At 39.6% G+C, this 14,635-nt stretch overlaps 1 protein-coding gene across 1 annotated transcript in view; it reads right to left on the bottom strand.

The window, feature by feature from the left end:
• Nucleotides 1-6,832: 6,832 nt before the first annotated feature.
• TMEM164 (transmembrane protein 164) overlaps nt 6,833-14,635 on the bottom strand; it is a 32,570-nt gene continuing 24,767 nt past the window's right edge. The window contains exons 5-6 of the mRNA XM_080624977.1: nt 7,495-7,595; nt 6,833-7,126 (exon numbers count right to left, since the gene is read on the bottom strand). Coding sequence (XP_080481103.1) covers nt 6,920-7,126; nt 7,495-7,595 — 308 coding nt within the window. The 3' untranslated portion in view covers nt 6,833-6,919. The remainder of the gene's footprint in view (nt 7,127-7,494; nt 7,596-14,635) is intronic.

The following is a 14,635-nucleotide window of genomic DNA, read 5'->3' as shown; positions in this document are numbered from 1 at the left end:
TTGTTTGACTGAGATTTACTGGGTCACATCATTGCCATCTATTTAAGTGTATTTTTAAACTACAGCCAGAAAAATTTCAGAAGTGCATAAAAATAGTTTGCCATCATCTATGGTATGAGGTTGTCTGAGTACCTTAATTATAGGAGCCTTCAGAACAAAGCTTTGAGCTAAAGAGTTCTGTACATGTTCTACAATCTTCTACTAAAGTGACATAGAACAGGAACTAAAAGAAACTGCCAAGGTTGTGGGAAGAACAGTGGAGAAAGCATAAAGAAAGCATCACCATACTGTAATACCATTTCCTGAGCTCTTTACTTGGAAGTCATGGACAGGGAATGTTTAAACAGTGATTAAAGGATGAATGTCCTACAGTGAGGTCTGCCAGTAAACTCAGGCTTGGCTTGTGTGGATTGACAGGTAAAAGGCATGGGTCATACTTAAATGCTTAAAACTTCCAGGAATCCTGGTAATCATTGTTCTCACAGGAACTGCTATGCACAAGGTAGACTACATCTAGTAGTACAGATTGCTTAAGACAGGAGAATCCATATTCTTACCTCATTTGATGATTAGCTATCTAGTAATAAAATCCCTTCAGGACTGTGTTAATATTACAAACTGAAGTGCGAAGTCAATTTGGTTTTCTTACCTAGCTTCAAGAAGTCTTAAGCAAGACAGGCTCAATGCTTGGCACGATTAGAATAACAAAACCGTACAGTATCCATTAAAATGCATTTATTTGTTTTAATTCAAAGGTTTAACAACTATTTGCCCAGTAATCTGGGCTCGGGGCACAACAACAAAAAATACCGTCAGACCAAAATATAAAACCAAGTACACAAATTACCCCTTATTTGTAAATGTTACCTCATAACCAAGTTTTAGCACATTAAAAAGTTTACAAAATTCATAACACTCTTACAAATTATTCAGAACTAACAGCATACGTAGCAGTTGAGCCTCTCCACATCCATCCTCACCCTTGCCATACCATTCTGTGCCTGGATAATGCCATGTTTGAACTAGAGAGTTACAGAACTAGAACTGCAAGCTTCCCAAGACTGCTTTGTGCTTCAGGGCAGTGCCTGAGCCGCGCTCCCCAGCACAGCCTGGCTGGTGAGAGTGGTGTGGGTATACTCACTGTTCTGCCTGCTGCGTCCTCTGCAGCATTGAGAGAATGACTCAGTAAATGCAGAAATAAGTTAAAAAAAGTACAAAATTGGCCCTGAAGAAAAATAAAATCATTTAAAAACCAGCTTGGCTTTGACTAAGTTACACTAAAAGCGGCGAGACAGATTTACAGCAATAATCACTTTAAGCACAAGATCACAAAAATCAACAGGTTTGTTATGAGTCTTGTCACTGTAAAAATGAAAACATCAAAGTTGACTTGTCTGCCCACAGAAACTTTGCCTCCTAACAGGGCTGACATACATCCTCTTCCTGGGTTTTGGCCTTTTCAGAGCTTTGTTAACTAATAGGACTAACATAATTCCTAAGAATCCACCTCTAGTGAACAACGGCAACACTGAGAAAACCAGCACATTCATATTTTCCATCAGCTGTAGATGCATAGAAAAGATGCCTGGGGTTTATATGCAAGACTTAAGACATAAAAGTACAGTAATTTAACAGTTGCAGATAGCTGTTTCGGAAAGAAAAATACAATTGGGCTTTACAAAATGATATAAAATATACAGAAATATCAAAACCCTGATTGTAGCCAGAAACAGATGGATAAATCTACAATGAGGTACTCTAGAATCTTAAGGTATGCAAATGGAGTGACTTTTCTTGTCTTTCAACTTCAGCAAGGCAGCATCTGCTTAAGCACAGGGAGCCTTTACTTATAAGCAGCATATATCAAGCCCCAAGAAGCTGAACCAAAACCAAGTTGTGGTTGTAGACTCTGGCTTTTCATTGATTTATACGAGCATGCTCAAGAGCTGTTAATTTTAACCCTTTGAAAGAAACAAGATGCAAATTCTTCTTTGGTACTTAAATAGGAGAATGTTAAATAAACAGATGGAGCTCAAACACTGCGAACACTGTCTGAATCCTTGAAGAACAGCACCACAGGTATCCTGGACAGCTAAAGCCTCGGCACAACAACCTCAACATTCACAGGTGAATGGCTAGATGTTATCGTGGGTGCAGAAATTTCACTTTTCTGCTTTAGAGGACTACTTACTGTAAGGCTGCATAAATAAACCCATCAGTGAACAAATTTATTGTAGTTGACAATGCTTCATTTATGAGTACTTTTGGAGGCAAACTGAAACAGTTGTTCACTGGCAGAAAGAGTAATCAATTTCATCACTTCTTAGTTCTTATATACAAAGTGCCTACAATACTAAAAATTAAGAGAGTAGAGGGCTGTGTTTAGACACCTCAACACACACCAACTTCTCTGTGAAGTCAAGGCATTGGCACCACACAAGAACTGGTTCTGGTGCAGTGCCTGAGCTGCTAGTGGTGAGATTTTACAGTCAGCTTAAGCTCCTGCTGAAAGCAACAGTCTGTCTGGCTCTGTGGTCCACCTTCTGCTGTGCTCCATAGCTATTGCTCATGTTTTCAACATTGTTAGCACTGAGACAAAAGATTTTGGAACATTTGACCAGGGAGGACCCTTCCAATTGTACACTGCAGTGCTGCTATGGAAAAATCTCATCAACAGGTATTGGGCAACAGCTTTAAGTTATCTTGACATAGATAGTGTGCAGAATACCCCAGGAGAGAATGCCAATTAGCTTTCAACAACAGCAGTAGAGTTTCGCTCTTTAATTTCCAGCATACATAAGCATAAAAGCAACCTAAGAGATCATCCATATAAAATAAACCATTCTGGGAAAAGAAAATCAGCCTCTGCCAGGGAAGAGGATAAATAACCCCTCTGGAGATGAAGTATTCTACTTTCCCATTCAAACCAATATCCTGCATGTTGAACAATTTCTGTCTGATGCATATTCCAAACAGACACCAGAGACAGCTGAGGAATATAGGATGTGAAGTTCCAGGACATTGGCTTCAGAAGTTTATTCTCTTTCTGTTCCCATTTTGACCCGTTCTTCACCCTCTGTGAAGCTTGTGTTTCAGCTATGCTGATACAATCTTTTGTGGCACCATATTATAAATCAAAATGAAATACTAAGTTTGAAAAGCATTCAAAAAGGGGCAAGGGAAGGGAGGGAATAACTTCACTTTTGGGCCTCTTACTACAGGAAAGACATTGAGGTGCTAAAGTGAAGAAAAGCAATAAAGCTGGAGAAGGATCTGGAGCACAAGTCTTCTGAGGAGCTGTCGAGGGAGCTGGGGTTGTTTAGCCTGGAGCAAAGGAAGCTCAGGTTGTTTAGCCTGGAGCAAAGGAAGCTCACTCTCTACAACTACTTAAAAAGCAGGTGTAATGAGGTAGATGTCAGTCTCTTCTCCCAAGTAACAAGCCATAGGTCAAAAGGAAATGGCCTCAAGTTGTGCCAGGGGAGGCTTAGATTGGATAATAGGGAAAATTTCTTCAGCAAAACAGTTGTCAAGCACTGGAACATGCTGCCCATGGAAATGGTTGGGTCACCATCCTTGGAGGAATTTAACAGATACGGAGATGTGGCAGGTAGACGCATGGCTTAGTGATGGACTTGGCAGTGTAAAGTTTATAGTTGAACTCGATGTTCATAAAGGTCCTTTCCAACCTAAATGATTCTGCTCTAACTCAGCCAGCTTCACTGATGTTGTACAAGCAAAAAAGCAACAGCTGACTGTCAAAGAGGTGAAGGTTCTACTGCCTTCCCTCCCGCCTGACTCCACTTGCACCATTCAACTCTTTTATAGCAGCTCAAATACTTCTAAAATTCTTGCTCAGTGTAGAAATTAGCTTATCTCTCTAGCTTTCTGCTGAATTACCGTGTTCAGTTAAGCATTTAAACAACTTAAATTGGTACAGAAGAATTTTACAAGCTCCAGAACCTGCACTGGTATGGTTTGGAGTGGAAATGCAAGTGTCCCATTGGCTCTGATGAGCAGTTTTGTCAGCACACTCCATGCTGTGAAATTATGCCTGAAGTTTCTAGTGTGACTCAAAACAACTGGACCAGCATAAGGGAGAAAAGCAAGCGGCACAGCACAGAGACTGAAAGAGACATCTGTGATACAGAGTGGGAGGAAGGCAGGAACAACCACTTACAGTGGCTCTGCTATGAAAGTCAAATGGCAGAAGTGGTATAACTACACCAAGCATCCTTTCATCCAAAATGCCCCAGTGATTTCCCTCATGTCAGCTGTATTCCATTACCATTCCTGCTACTGAATTTCAGTCAGTCAGAAGAGCTCATATTTTGCATTCCAAGCAAACAGCCTGCACTGAGTGAGACACCTGAGCTTATCTAAATGCTTCTGCAGTCTTCATTGACCAGAGGCAGTCAGCGGTGGTAAACAGCAGCTGTTTCATAATTATTTAGAATGCCCTGAAGCATATGAATATAGAGAGGAAATGTTGAGTTAAAAAAAAAAAAAAAAAGAAAAAAGAAAAAAAGCTGCCACTTTTCACATGATTTTTTTCTAGGAGCTACAATATTCTGAAGAAAAGATTTAAAACACAGTAAGATTCTTAAAAACAAAAGCTAAGCAAATAATAATGCTAAAAGCCATTTGCAAAATGTGGCTAAAATCATTCTACTGTGATACCAAAACATTCCTTCTCAATAGGACTGAATCCAACATAAGGCATTTTGCCAAATTCTTAAGTAAATAAATAAGCCATCATACACTTGACAGTAACTATGGGGAGGGAAGAATCACTGTATGTTTCATTCAGCTATTTCATGAAGTATATTGGCGACATGCTTTAAAATCCAGCACTGTGCATCTCAGCATCTCCCAGCAACACCCTGTATTTCATCAGGAAATACTGAATCTGCTGAAATAAACAGCAAGAACTTCTATCACTTTAGCAGCTCCGTCAGTGACAGAGCTGACTCCACAGATTCAGGCCTTCAATACCAACAGATTCCTTCTTTAGGCCCCAATCCACAAGCAATACAAGCCCCACTTTACTGACGCAGCAGTGGGACTACTACATAATTTAATTCATTATGTACTTAGACATTTGAAAGCTCAACAACTGACAGGTAACTCTGAATGCTGGCAGTTGTTTTCAGGTGCTTTGCTTTCTGAATTCTGATTAAAAACACAAGGAGCCATACAGTCTGTATAACCAAGCCAAGCTATACGTGTTTGATGGGTAGTCTGGGTTTGTGTCACATGGTCTCATGTTGGGAAAGTACAGTATATTTATGATGTATATATATGTACACTGCAAGGCATGGAAGAAAGCCAGAAACTAGTTATTAAATTAGAATGTGGGACAGTAGATCTTTGATTTGTCCTTTTCTTTAATCATATGGAGTAAAAATATTTGAAGTTGCCATTCGTTTCCTCACCATGAAACATTTAAGGAGAAAGGAAAAAACAACAACAAAAAAGCCAACCACTTCTCATTCTTACTTTTTCTTCTTGAGGTATAAATGACTGTACCTTAACTTCACAATATATCACATATCTCTTCAGGTGACTCAGCTGGAGGAGGTATGATGGTTTTATCTTACAAGTCACAGCTTTGACAACACAATGAATCTATAAATTGCAACAAACTTTTGTACAACAAAATCCCTGCAGCCCTGAAATACAACAGTCTGCATAAGAGGCTCACAATTAACCATCAGGAGAAACACTCTCAAGGTTTCCCATCTTTCTGCCCAACAGTTTCTCCTCTAGCCTTGGAAAATTTGAACAAGTACACACAGCTTACTATTTATCATTCTATCTATCTACATCCTGTTCTCCAAAAGACATGTTGACAGGAAGATTCAGTCATACTAGTAAACTGGAACACTTTCTTCTCAGTAGAGGCCTGCACTGACTTGATGGTCCTTTTTATGTCTGTATTTTGGAATCAATATAAAGAATGTATTAGAGGTGTGGAGAGAGAATATTGTTTCATTTTTTCTCCACTCTACTGAGTGAGGATCAGTGTAGAACACAGAGGAAGAATGTTTCAAAAGCTAGTAAGTAAAGAAAAAAGAAAACTCTTAAGTTAACATTGGACTTTGTATCTCCACTCCTTCTCCTGTCCAAGCTAAGTGAAAAAACCAACATTTTGTTCAAAGTCAGGTCAGAACAGTGGATGAAATATCTCATCATAGCTTATACGTATCATGGTCTTTTGAAACTGTTTCAACATGGTGTTTTTCCACTCACTCAAATAAAAGCACCTCCAAAGCATCAAGACCTGATGGGACTCAGCCAGACAGATATTCATCCACAGCAACTTAGAAATTCAACAGTCAATCAAAAAACTTTTTTTTGAATGAGTTATTGTTCCCCAATATTTTCAACCAGCTTAAAGAAATATAGTGGAACCTCCCTGTTTTGCACTTATGACTGGGAGATCAAGTGTACACCATTCCACTGTGATCATTTTGCAACTTCCAAGTGCTAAGAGTTAAGCCAAGATGATGCATATCAGCGTGTGTTCTGTTCATATCACTAGAGTGTTGCTTAATTTCCTATGCTATAAGTGTACTTATATTTAATGGAAAGTAAGTCAAAACGAGGTAGCACTGCCACTGTCTTTGCTGGAATGTGGACAGATCCTGGCCTCATTTTCAATGGTGGCTTAGAAAGATTCTACTGTAATCTACACAAAATGTATAAAACATGAACCTTTTCCAGAATAAGGCCACTAATTTTGCCATTGGCAATAGGCAGTGAGAAACAGCAGTTAAAAAAACCTCACTTGGTTATAGAGGTCTTTCTGAGGCAATAAACTGTGGGGAGAAGTATAAACCCATTGTCCTCTCATCCCTCCTCTTTGTTTTCCAGTATAAGTATATCTGCTTCCTGTACGTACTACTTGTGAGGAGACATTTCAGTCTATTTTCTTGGCTGGGAGTTTAAGCAAGTCCAAGCTACATTTAAAGATGGGGACGGCACTGTGAAACAGTAGGATTACAAGCTTCCCATGAGTCATGGTCATGACAGTTTGGTGTCCAGATGCCCAAATTCGATACCAGCGCCCATAAAAAGGATCTGAGACGGCTGGGCACAACATGTTGTTCAAATTCACTTCTGTAACCTGAGAAAGTGACAACAAATTTAGAAATTAACACTATTTTTGTGTTGCACCAATTCAGACACCTAAAATGGTAATTTTGAAATTACCATCATAATCAAAACTGTTTCGGTGACGCTCCTTTGTTCAACTTGAACAGGGCAGCTTTCAGAAGGAAAGCAGATCCAAATTCAGTTGTTCATTTAATAGATGGATTTATGCAGGTACATAACCAATTTATGAAATATTGCACTGATACTTGTGAGATATGATACAAATGCTTATTAGAACATGCAATTAAAAATTTGCATGCAAGCAGACTTATCCATCTATAAACTAGCCATAAACTTTGAATGTACTTGCAAACTATCCATTTATTAATATTTACTTACCAAGCCCAGAATCTGCAAGATGCTAAAATGATATACAAACATAAACCCCGTGGATAAAAGAGCCCACCAGAAATTGCAGAGTGGTTCTGGAGTGTAGATACCTTGAAAAGAAAGGAATACATTAGTGTTCAGCTGAATTGCTGTGTCCATTAAACACTCATGAATAATCCTCTCTCTTCTGCTCTGTGGACGTTAGGGCATCTGGCTACAGCTGATAACCTACTCAATTCCATCTTAGCAATAATATTTGAGAGCCTCATTTCTTACCTGGAGCATTCTCAACAGTGTCTTCCCTCCTTGTGGTCCAGCAATAAAACATACAATATATTACCTCATTCAGCTCACCTATTTTTCACCAACACCGGTGATTTTTACCTTATGTTTCCTTCTACACTGAAGTACTGAATGACTTTAATGCAATGGTATACAGTGAATCTTGAAAAATCAGGCTATCCATACTTAAACAGCTGTATCTCATGGGGGCTACAAGTTCAGCATGCAGAACACAGCACGGTATTAGAGCACAGCCTAATTGACATTTCCTAATGTTATGGTTGTTTGTAACAATTACTAGAAAGTAACTTGCACCAATCATGCCTAGGAACAGAAAAACTGTGCAGAGTAGTCAATCCATAACGATAGACTGTGCTTTTAACTGAAAACTGCTTTGGAGACATTTTCAGACATACACAATAAACAATTTTATCATCAGTAGATATCACAGACGCTGTAAAATACTTTATACCTTCAAACGAAGTAGCTGATATCACATTATTCCCGAATTCACCTGTCTCTCCCCTCCTGAAACTAGCTTTTGTCAACTTCCTTACAACAAGCAATGTGACATGATATAGAACATACCAAGGAAATCAGATGCAATAAAAGTACCCTTAGCTACAAGACTATTTTGGGAATTAGATATTCAAACATCATAAAGTGAACACAAAACCAGTTTACAGAGTCCTCAAGACTCATACTAGTAGGCATGAAAATTTCAGTGTAAGATATGAGGAAAAACCATCGTTTTCCTTACAACTTTAATAACCTAGGGACACAAAAGGTGCCCAATGTCATGCTGCTCAGCTGCTGTAAGAAGTTGCAGAGTTTCAGACAATTATAAAAATACACTGGCAATTTTTATCTGTCTTTGCTCTATGATCCATTAGATACTACCAAATGTAGGAACGTGCATCCAGTACTCAGAGGATAGCTTACAGCACAGACTGCAATATTCATATCAGCCTTTGCTAGCAGGCACATGCTGTAATTACCAGGAAGTAATTACAGACTTCAGCATATACTGTACAATGCTACTGAGAGCTCACAGAACTACAAGTGTGTAACTACCCATGACAGAACTCACCAGAGTAAAGCTGGTATGAGTATTCCTGCGTATGGTATCATATGTAGATAAAGGCACCTAAGTGCTGTTATTTGCTTTGCCACACCACCATAGAATGTTGCATCCTGTCTCAGGTTTAAAACCTCTAGAGATGCTTTTTCAAGCCCTGTTGCCCTTTTACAATTCTTTTCTGCATAGTTTTCTTCCATCATGCCATTGCAGATTGATTTTGCAGTAGCTACCTGAAATAATTCAATTTAAATATCACTTTATTGTCTAAAACTGTGCATCTATTCATTGTCCACTCTCAGTAACACAGCTTCCCTATTGCTAGTACAGCATTGATTGTACACTTGAATGACGGCAGCACATATGCACCCCATGTATCACTCATTGACTTTAATGAGCAACAGTATTAGTGTAATTACCTAAGAAACAACTGCACACCATGCTTTAGTAAGCTAGCTGTGATTTGGTGCGACTATGATAAATATGAGCAGAGAAGCTACTCTGAAAACATAAGGCAGCTTATAAGATGCCTTATCCAGTGGGAAGGTGAAGGTCAGAAGTGTCTCAAGTATAAACAAAACCCAAAGGTAAAAAAGAACTCTACATGACTTATTCAAAGTGGAATGCTCTACAGCTAAAGGAAAAATTCACAACAGTGTAATTCTTCAAACACACTCAGGAGGCATGAGCTAAGAGCTGGTATCCGATTTGGAGACTGTTCTTTAATCACAATGATATTCATTAAACTCCACTGCCTGAAAACATCAGATACGTGACACCACCCTGAATATGGTTTTTCATTACAGACAGCAAGAGAGGAAGCAGCCAGCCTTACTGTCAGAGTTCAGGAGACCATGGCTCTATTTTTGGCTGAACCAACTTTATGTGACCTGGTCAAACTATAAAGAAATGCTTCATGCTCAGCTGTAAAGAAAACACTGCTTGACTTGCAAAGCTTTTTTCTATTGTCTTTGCAGTTTTAGGTGCACGTTTAACATAGATGTAAAACATAAGATAAAATTCAAATAAGATATCTGAAACAGCTGCCAGGAACTGGCAGAGTACTGCTACACCAAACCAGGTTTCACGTGAACTTACCTGGTTACAGTGCAGGTAGTATATTAATGCTAAAATAGACCAGTGAACCCAACTATGAAATGAGACTGGAGGGACAAAGCAGTCCCTTAAAGAGTGAGGAAATTGCACGAGGTGACAAAACAGATCAGTGACATAATTTGGCTTTGAACTCAAGCTTCTCATGTCCAGCTTCAATCTCATCGGGGAATCGTACTTCAGAAGTCTCTTAGGAAAGCTGTTCAGGTTCCTGCAGCACAGAATTTCACTCTGCTACATCCTCTCTCTGTTGCAAACCTCACAAAAGTCCATTAGCAGCTCTCGCCCTCTACAGACTTTTGATTTCACTTTGTAATAGAAAAAGCCCTCCTTGCTAGACTTCACAATCCTGAAAATAACAGTGTGGTTTTCAGCAGTATCATTATTTGGACATCAAGGGACAAAAAGGAAACAATGACCTCTACACAGAAACACTTCAGAGTGCTCTGGATTTCCAAGTGTGCTTTGGGAAACTCATTTCAAATTCATAGCTGGGATATTTTCTGTACATTTATCAGCAGAAGAATAATGACTATAAATCTCATTACTCCATGGTCTTGCTATTCAGCAGATGCCTGTTTAAGGGAGCAGTGTGGTGGTACACTGCACTGTACTATAGTACACAGTCTGTTAACAGAAACATACAAACAGGAAAACTGAGACCCAGCTGAGTGGCTGCTTGAATGGCCTGTGGTGGTTTTGGCAAAAGCTCTTTGCTGTTTACATAGGAAACCAATTTCCATAGGTAGAAGTGAGTTTCACTGCTCTGTTCACTAAGGATCCCATGCAATTCTTCTGTGTTAAGCACTCTTCAAAACTTAATCCAACTACCAGTCTGGCACTTATCTAAAAAATCCTCATGCCCCAGACAATTGAGACCGTTCCCAAATCAGGGTCATCCAAGTAGGCTGTGTATTTGCTCTTGTGTTGAAATAGCACGGCAGTAGCTATTTCAATTTAAACTTCATTATTTCAATAGCATTGATAGGAAGGATTTCATATAGTTTGAAGGTCTTGGGGTTCATCATCTGCTCCTGCAACAAGAACTTGTTGACCTTGAACATGGCAATTTAATTTGGAAGTGGAAGCATGGCTTTAAAATTCTCAGCATCGACAAAGAGACTCAATTTCTTTTACACTGCTTCCCCCAATGCCTTGTGCTAGTTCCAGTGTTCTTCTGAACTACTATTTTTATTTGAAGTTCTCAAAATACAGGCTTGTAAAAATCTGAACACACTTTAATAGAAAATAATCCTCCTTTTGTATTTTTGTGAAAACATGTGGCAGGAAAAAATGACTCCCCTGTTTGAGTTAGAGCATTAGAACCTAAATGTAGTACAATTTTTTAATTTAGTAGGGTACTAGAAGAATCTTTCTCCTACTTAATGCCCTGCTTTCATTCCCACTACACTTGATAGAGCTTTTCCAGTTTTCCAGCTCAACACACCCTCAAAGCAACTATTACCATTCCTTCATCTTCAAGTTTATAAAAATGCAAAGGCAAATTTATTTTCATTTCAGTTCCCTTGATCAAAGGGTTAATTTAATTCTAATAGTGAAGCCTACTGAACTAGCCGAGACGAAACTTCCTTTCCAGGGGAAAACAGGAAAAATGTTCTCAAGAGGATGAGCTTGAAACCCACTGTTTCCCCTACAGCTGCTCTGAATCTGTGTAGATTTCAAAACACTACCTTATGCCAGGAGATTTCCGTTTCCCTCGATGCCGGCTACTCTCACCAGAATCAGCTCAGACAGGGGTCTTACATTCCCTACTCCTCTCAGGAACCATTCTTTATATTCCAGAAAGCAGCAGCAGTTCTCCCTCTTCCTTCATACAGTGGTAATTCTTCCATATACCAGTACACACCCTTCTAAACTTCTCTGTCTCTGAGAACTGACCCTGGGCCCACACAGAGAATGCCACATTAACTTCCTTATTTAGTTTTAACAAGCCCCCAACATTTCAAAGGGAAGGGTCACACAACAGAGGCATGTCCCCTCTTCCTCTTCTCCAGCTCTCTTAAATCATCAAACAAGATTATCCTGAAATGATCAAGCTAGAAGAGAGACTGGAGCATTAGCCTGCAGTCAGAGCAACAGCACACACCTCTGGCTGCTGAACACAACAGCTTCCCTGCTGCTCAACGTGCCACAGTCCAAGCACAGCCAGGCAGTGAACCAGGCATTTACATCTAATACATGGGATTCAGGAAGTAAAGCTGGAAATAAGAACATGGAAGCTGCCAGCAGGAGAGTAGGAAAATAATACACAAGAGTTGACAGGTCTCCAGGAGTTTCAGTGAAAGAGCTCTACTTTACATTATCAAGTATTTCACTGAGGACAGAGATAAACTAAAGTCCTAGCTATATTCAAGTACATAGTGATATTTTCCTGCATTACTACTAAGGTATATAATAAAGTCTGCCTTATAACTCCGTTTAAAAGCTAAGAAAAGATATAGCTAAATACAGTCAACTGTCAAAAAGCGAGGAAGTGGCTGAGAAAGAGTACAGCAGCTTGAAATATCTTTAAATGTGGTAAACCCCCACCCCTTGCCAGTGAGTCTGGAAGCCAATGGAAAGCACAAGTTTAGATCCCCAAATGCTTCAATTTGCACTTTCCTAGTTTACAGCCACAGGAAACATGATCCTTTCGTCTGTACTTGGTATCTGTGTTCTACATCTTACAACTTAGTTCAGCTTCTCAACAGGTGAGAAACACTGCAGTGCCCTTAGGAAAGCTGGAAAGCTCCTTCTGTCCATCTGAAGTGTGACAGAGGCATTCTCCATGGGGGGGGGGGGGAAAGAAATGATCAGCTTCTACTGACTTTCTGACAGTGCTATAGAACTTCAACTCTTCTGATGCCATTTTTGAAGATACTTGGATCAAAAAAGGAAAGGGCTTTATGACTGAAGTCAAAGAGACAGCTTCTTTATTGTTTATCAACATATAGCACCTGCCTTATAAGCTGAAAATTCCAACTGTACCCCCAGCAAAAAACTCACCTACTTGATTATTTAGGGTGTATATGTCTGTCTGCTTGTGCACAGCTACACAACAGTCATTCAGTTTTTAAAATACACGGGGTCAGACCATAGGACTGTCCAGAATTTGCAATGCCACTGCTGTCAGGTTTGGCTCCAAAAGATTTTACCCACCCCCCAAAAAAACCACAACCAAATCAATTTTACTATCTCCTCAGCGTGGACAACCTGTATTTGAATTGTGACTGCTGAGAATTTGCATAGCCACCTCGACAGCGGGTGCTAGAGACTATCTCCCCCTGCAGGCTAAAAGTGAAAGAGCCACACAATCACTCCGACACCAACACAACGTCCTCCGATTAAACATACCTGCTATCCTGGAACTTCAGGTACAGGTTCATACATCAGATTGCTCCCTGAAGCAACAAAATCCTAAAAAACCTCAACACTAACATCCTTTTCTGCTTTATTATTAATTCAATTAAATAATGCTGAGAATCTCAAAACATGAGAAAGATTCTCTCTTGATCTAGCAGTGCTAGGGAGCTGCTATAAATTAACTCTTATTTCAAACTGCTGTGGCATGATACCATTTACTTACAGCACTCAGGAAATAAAAATTCCACTTGGATCAAATTTCAATACGATTTGAAGCTCTGAAATGAGGTGCATATCTAATCCTGTCAAATCCATCTGAAAATCTGACCAAACTAGCTTAAGGACCAAGACAGGCAAGAGCTGTGAGTCTTTAAGGCTGATGCAGTACAAGCTAGATTTTAATAATTTTTTCATTATGTTAAGAATATACAGTTAGAAAAACTAAGTTACCCTGAACACCAATGAAGGTCTCTAATGCCTTGATCTTAAAAGGTCAGATTAATGCACTGTTGCAATATTCGTGGCAGTTAGAAGAGACATTACACATGCTCAGCTGTCATCTCCTTAAGCCTTTATCCTAGGACCATAAAGTATAACTATCGGAGCATACTCATATGCCTCAGAAGACCAGTTTAGCTGTAGATGAATGTGGTTTGAAGAGTTTTTCAATGAAAGGGTTGGTTCCATGATCTAAATTTTCCCTGCTGTGGTTCCTGTCTTCTTCCTTGCACCTTGACAACTCACTCATTGCACCTCCCTCCTGCCAATCCTATCAGTCATCTGATGCAACAGTAAACCAATCCAGGAGCAACAAAGGCAATCATACTGTTTTGACAGGGAAGCTAGGGCCTCACCTCTGAAGGACAAGAGAAAACCAAAATAGCCTATTCAGCTATTTCAGGAATGCTGTGTCCTGCCCAGGCACATACTGTAATTTTGGTAGGGTTCACAGGTGATACAAGGTGAGATTCATTCAGCAAAGAAGTTGCCAACTGCAGATGTAAGAACTGCCTTGAGTTATGAATCTTCTATGTTGGCATATTATGTCTACGCTACATCTATTTTGCATGACAGCCTCACTGCAACCAAGAAAGATCTGAGCCATAGTGCATAAGCATTTATTTGTCTAGCCTGGCATGCGTATGCATTCATAAACTTAGAAAGAAAATATGTTAGAAAGCGAAATACAGGAATCTGTATACACTCAGTTCAGAGGGGGAAGCAAGGGAAGAGGAAGAGAGAAAAAGGTCTTAATCCCCAAGAGGGAATACATCCTTGAGCTTCAGTGAGTTCACTGCAACACACCAGGCTAAG

The sequence above is a fragment of the Psittacula echo genome (genome assembly GCF_963264785.1).
Source record: "Psittacula echo genome assembly, chromosome: 8".
Taxonomy (NCBI): Eukaryota; Metazoa; Chordata; class Aves; order Psittaciformes; family Psittacidae; genus Psittacula; species Psittacula echo.
The sequence above is the reverse complement of the archived record's forward strand: the minus strand, read 5'-3'. Positions and strand labels throughout refer to the sequence as shown.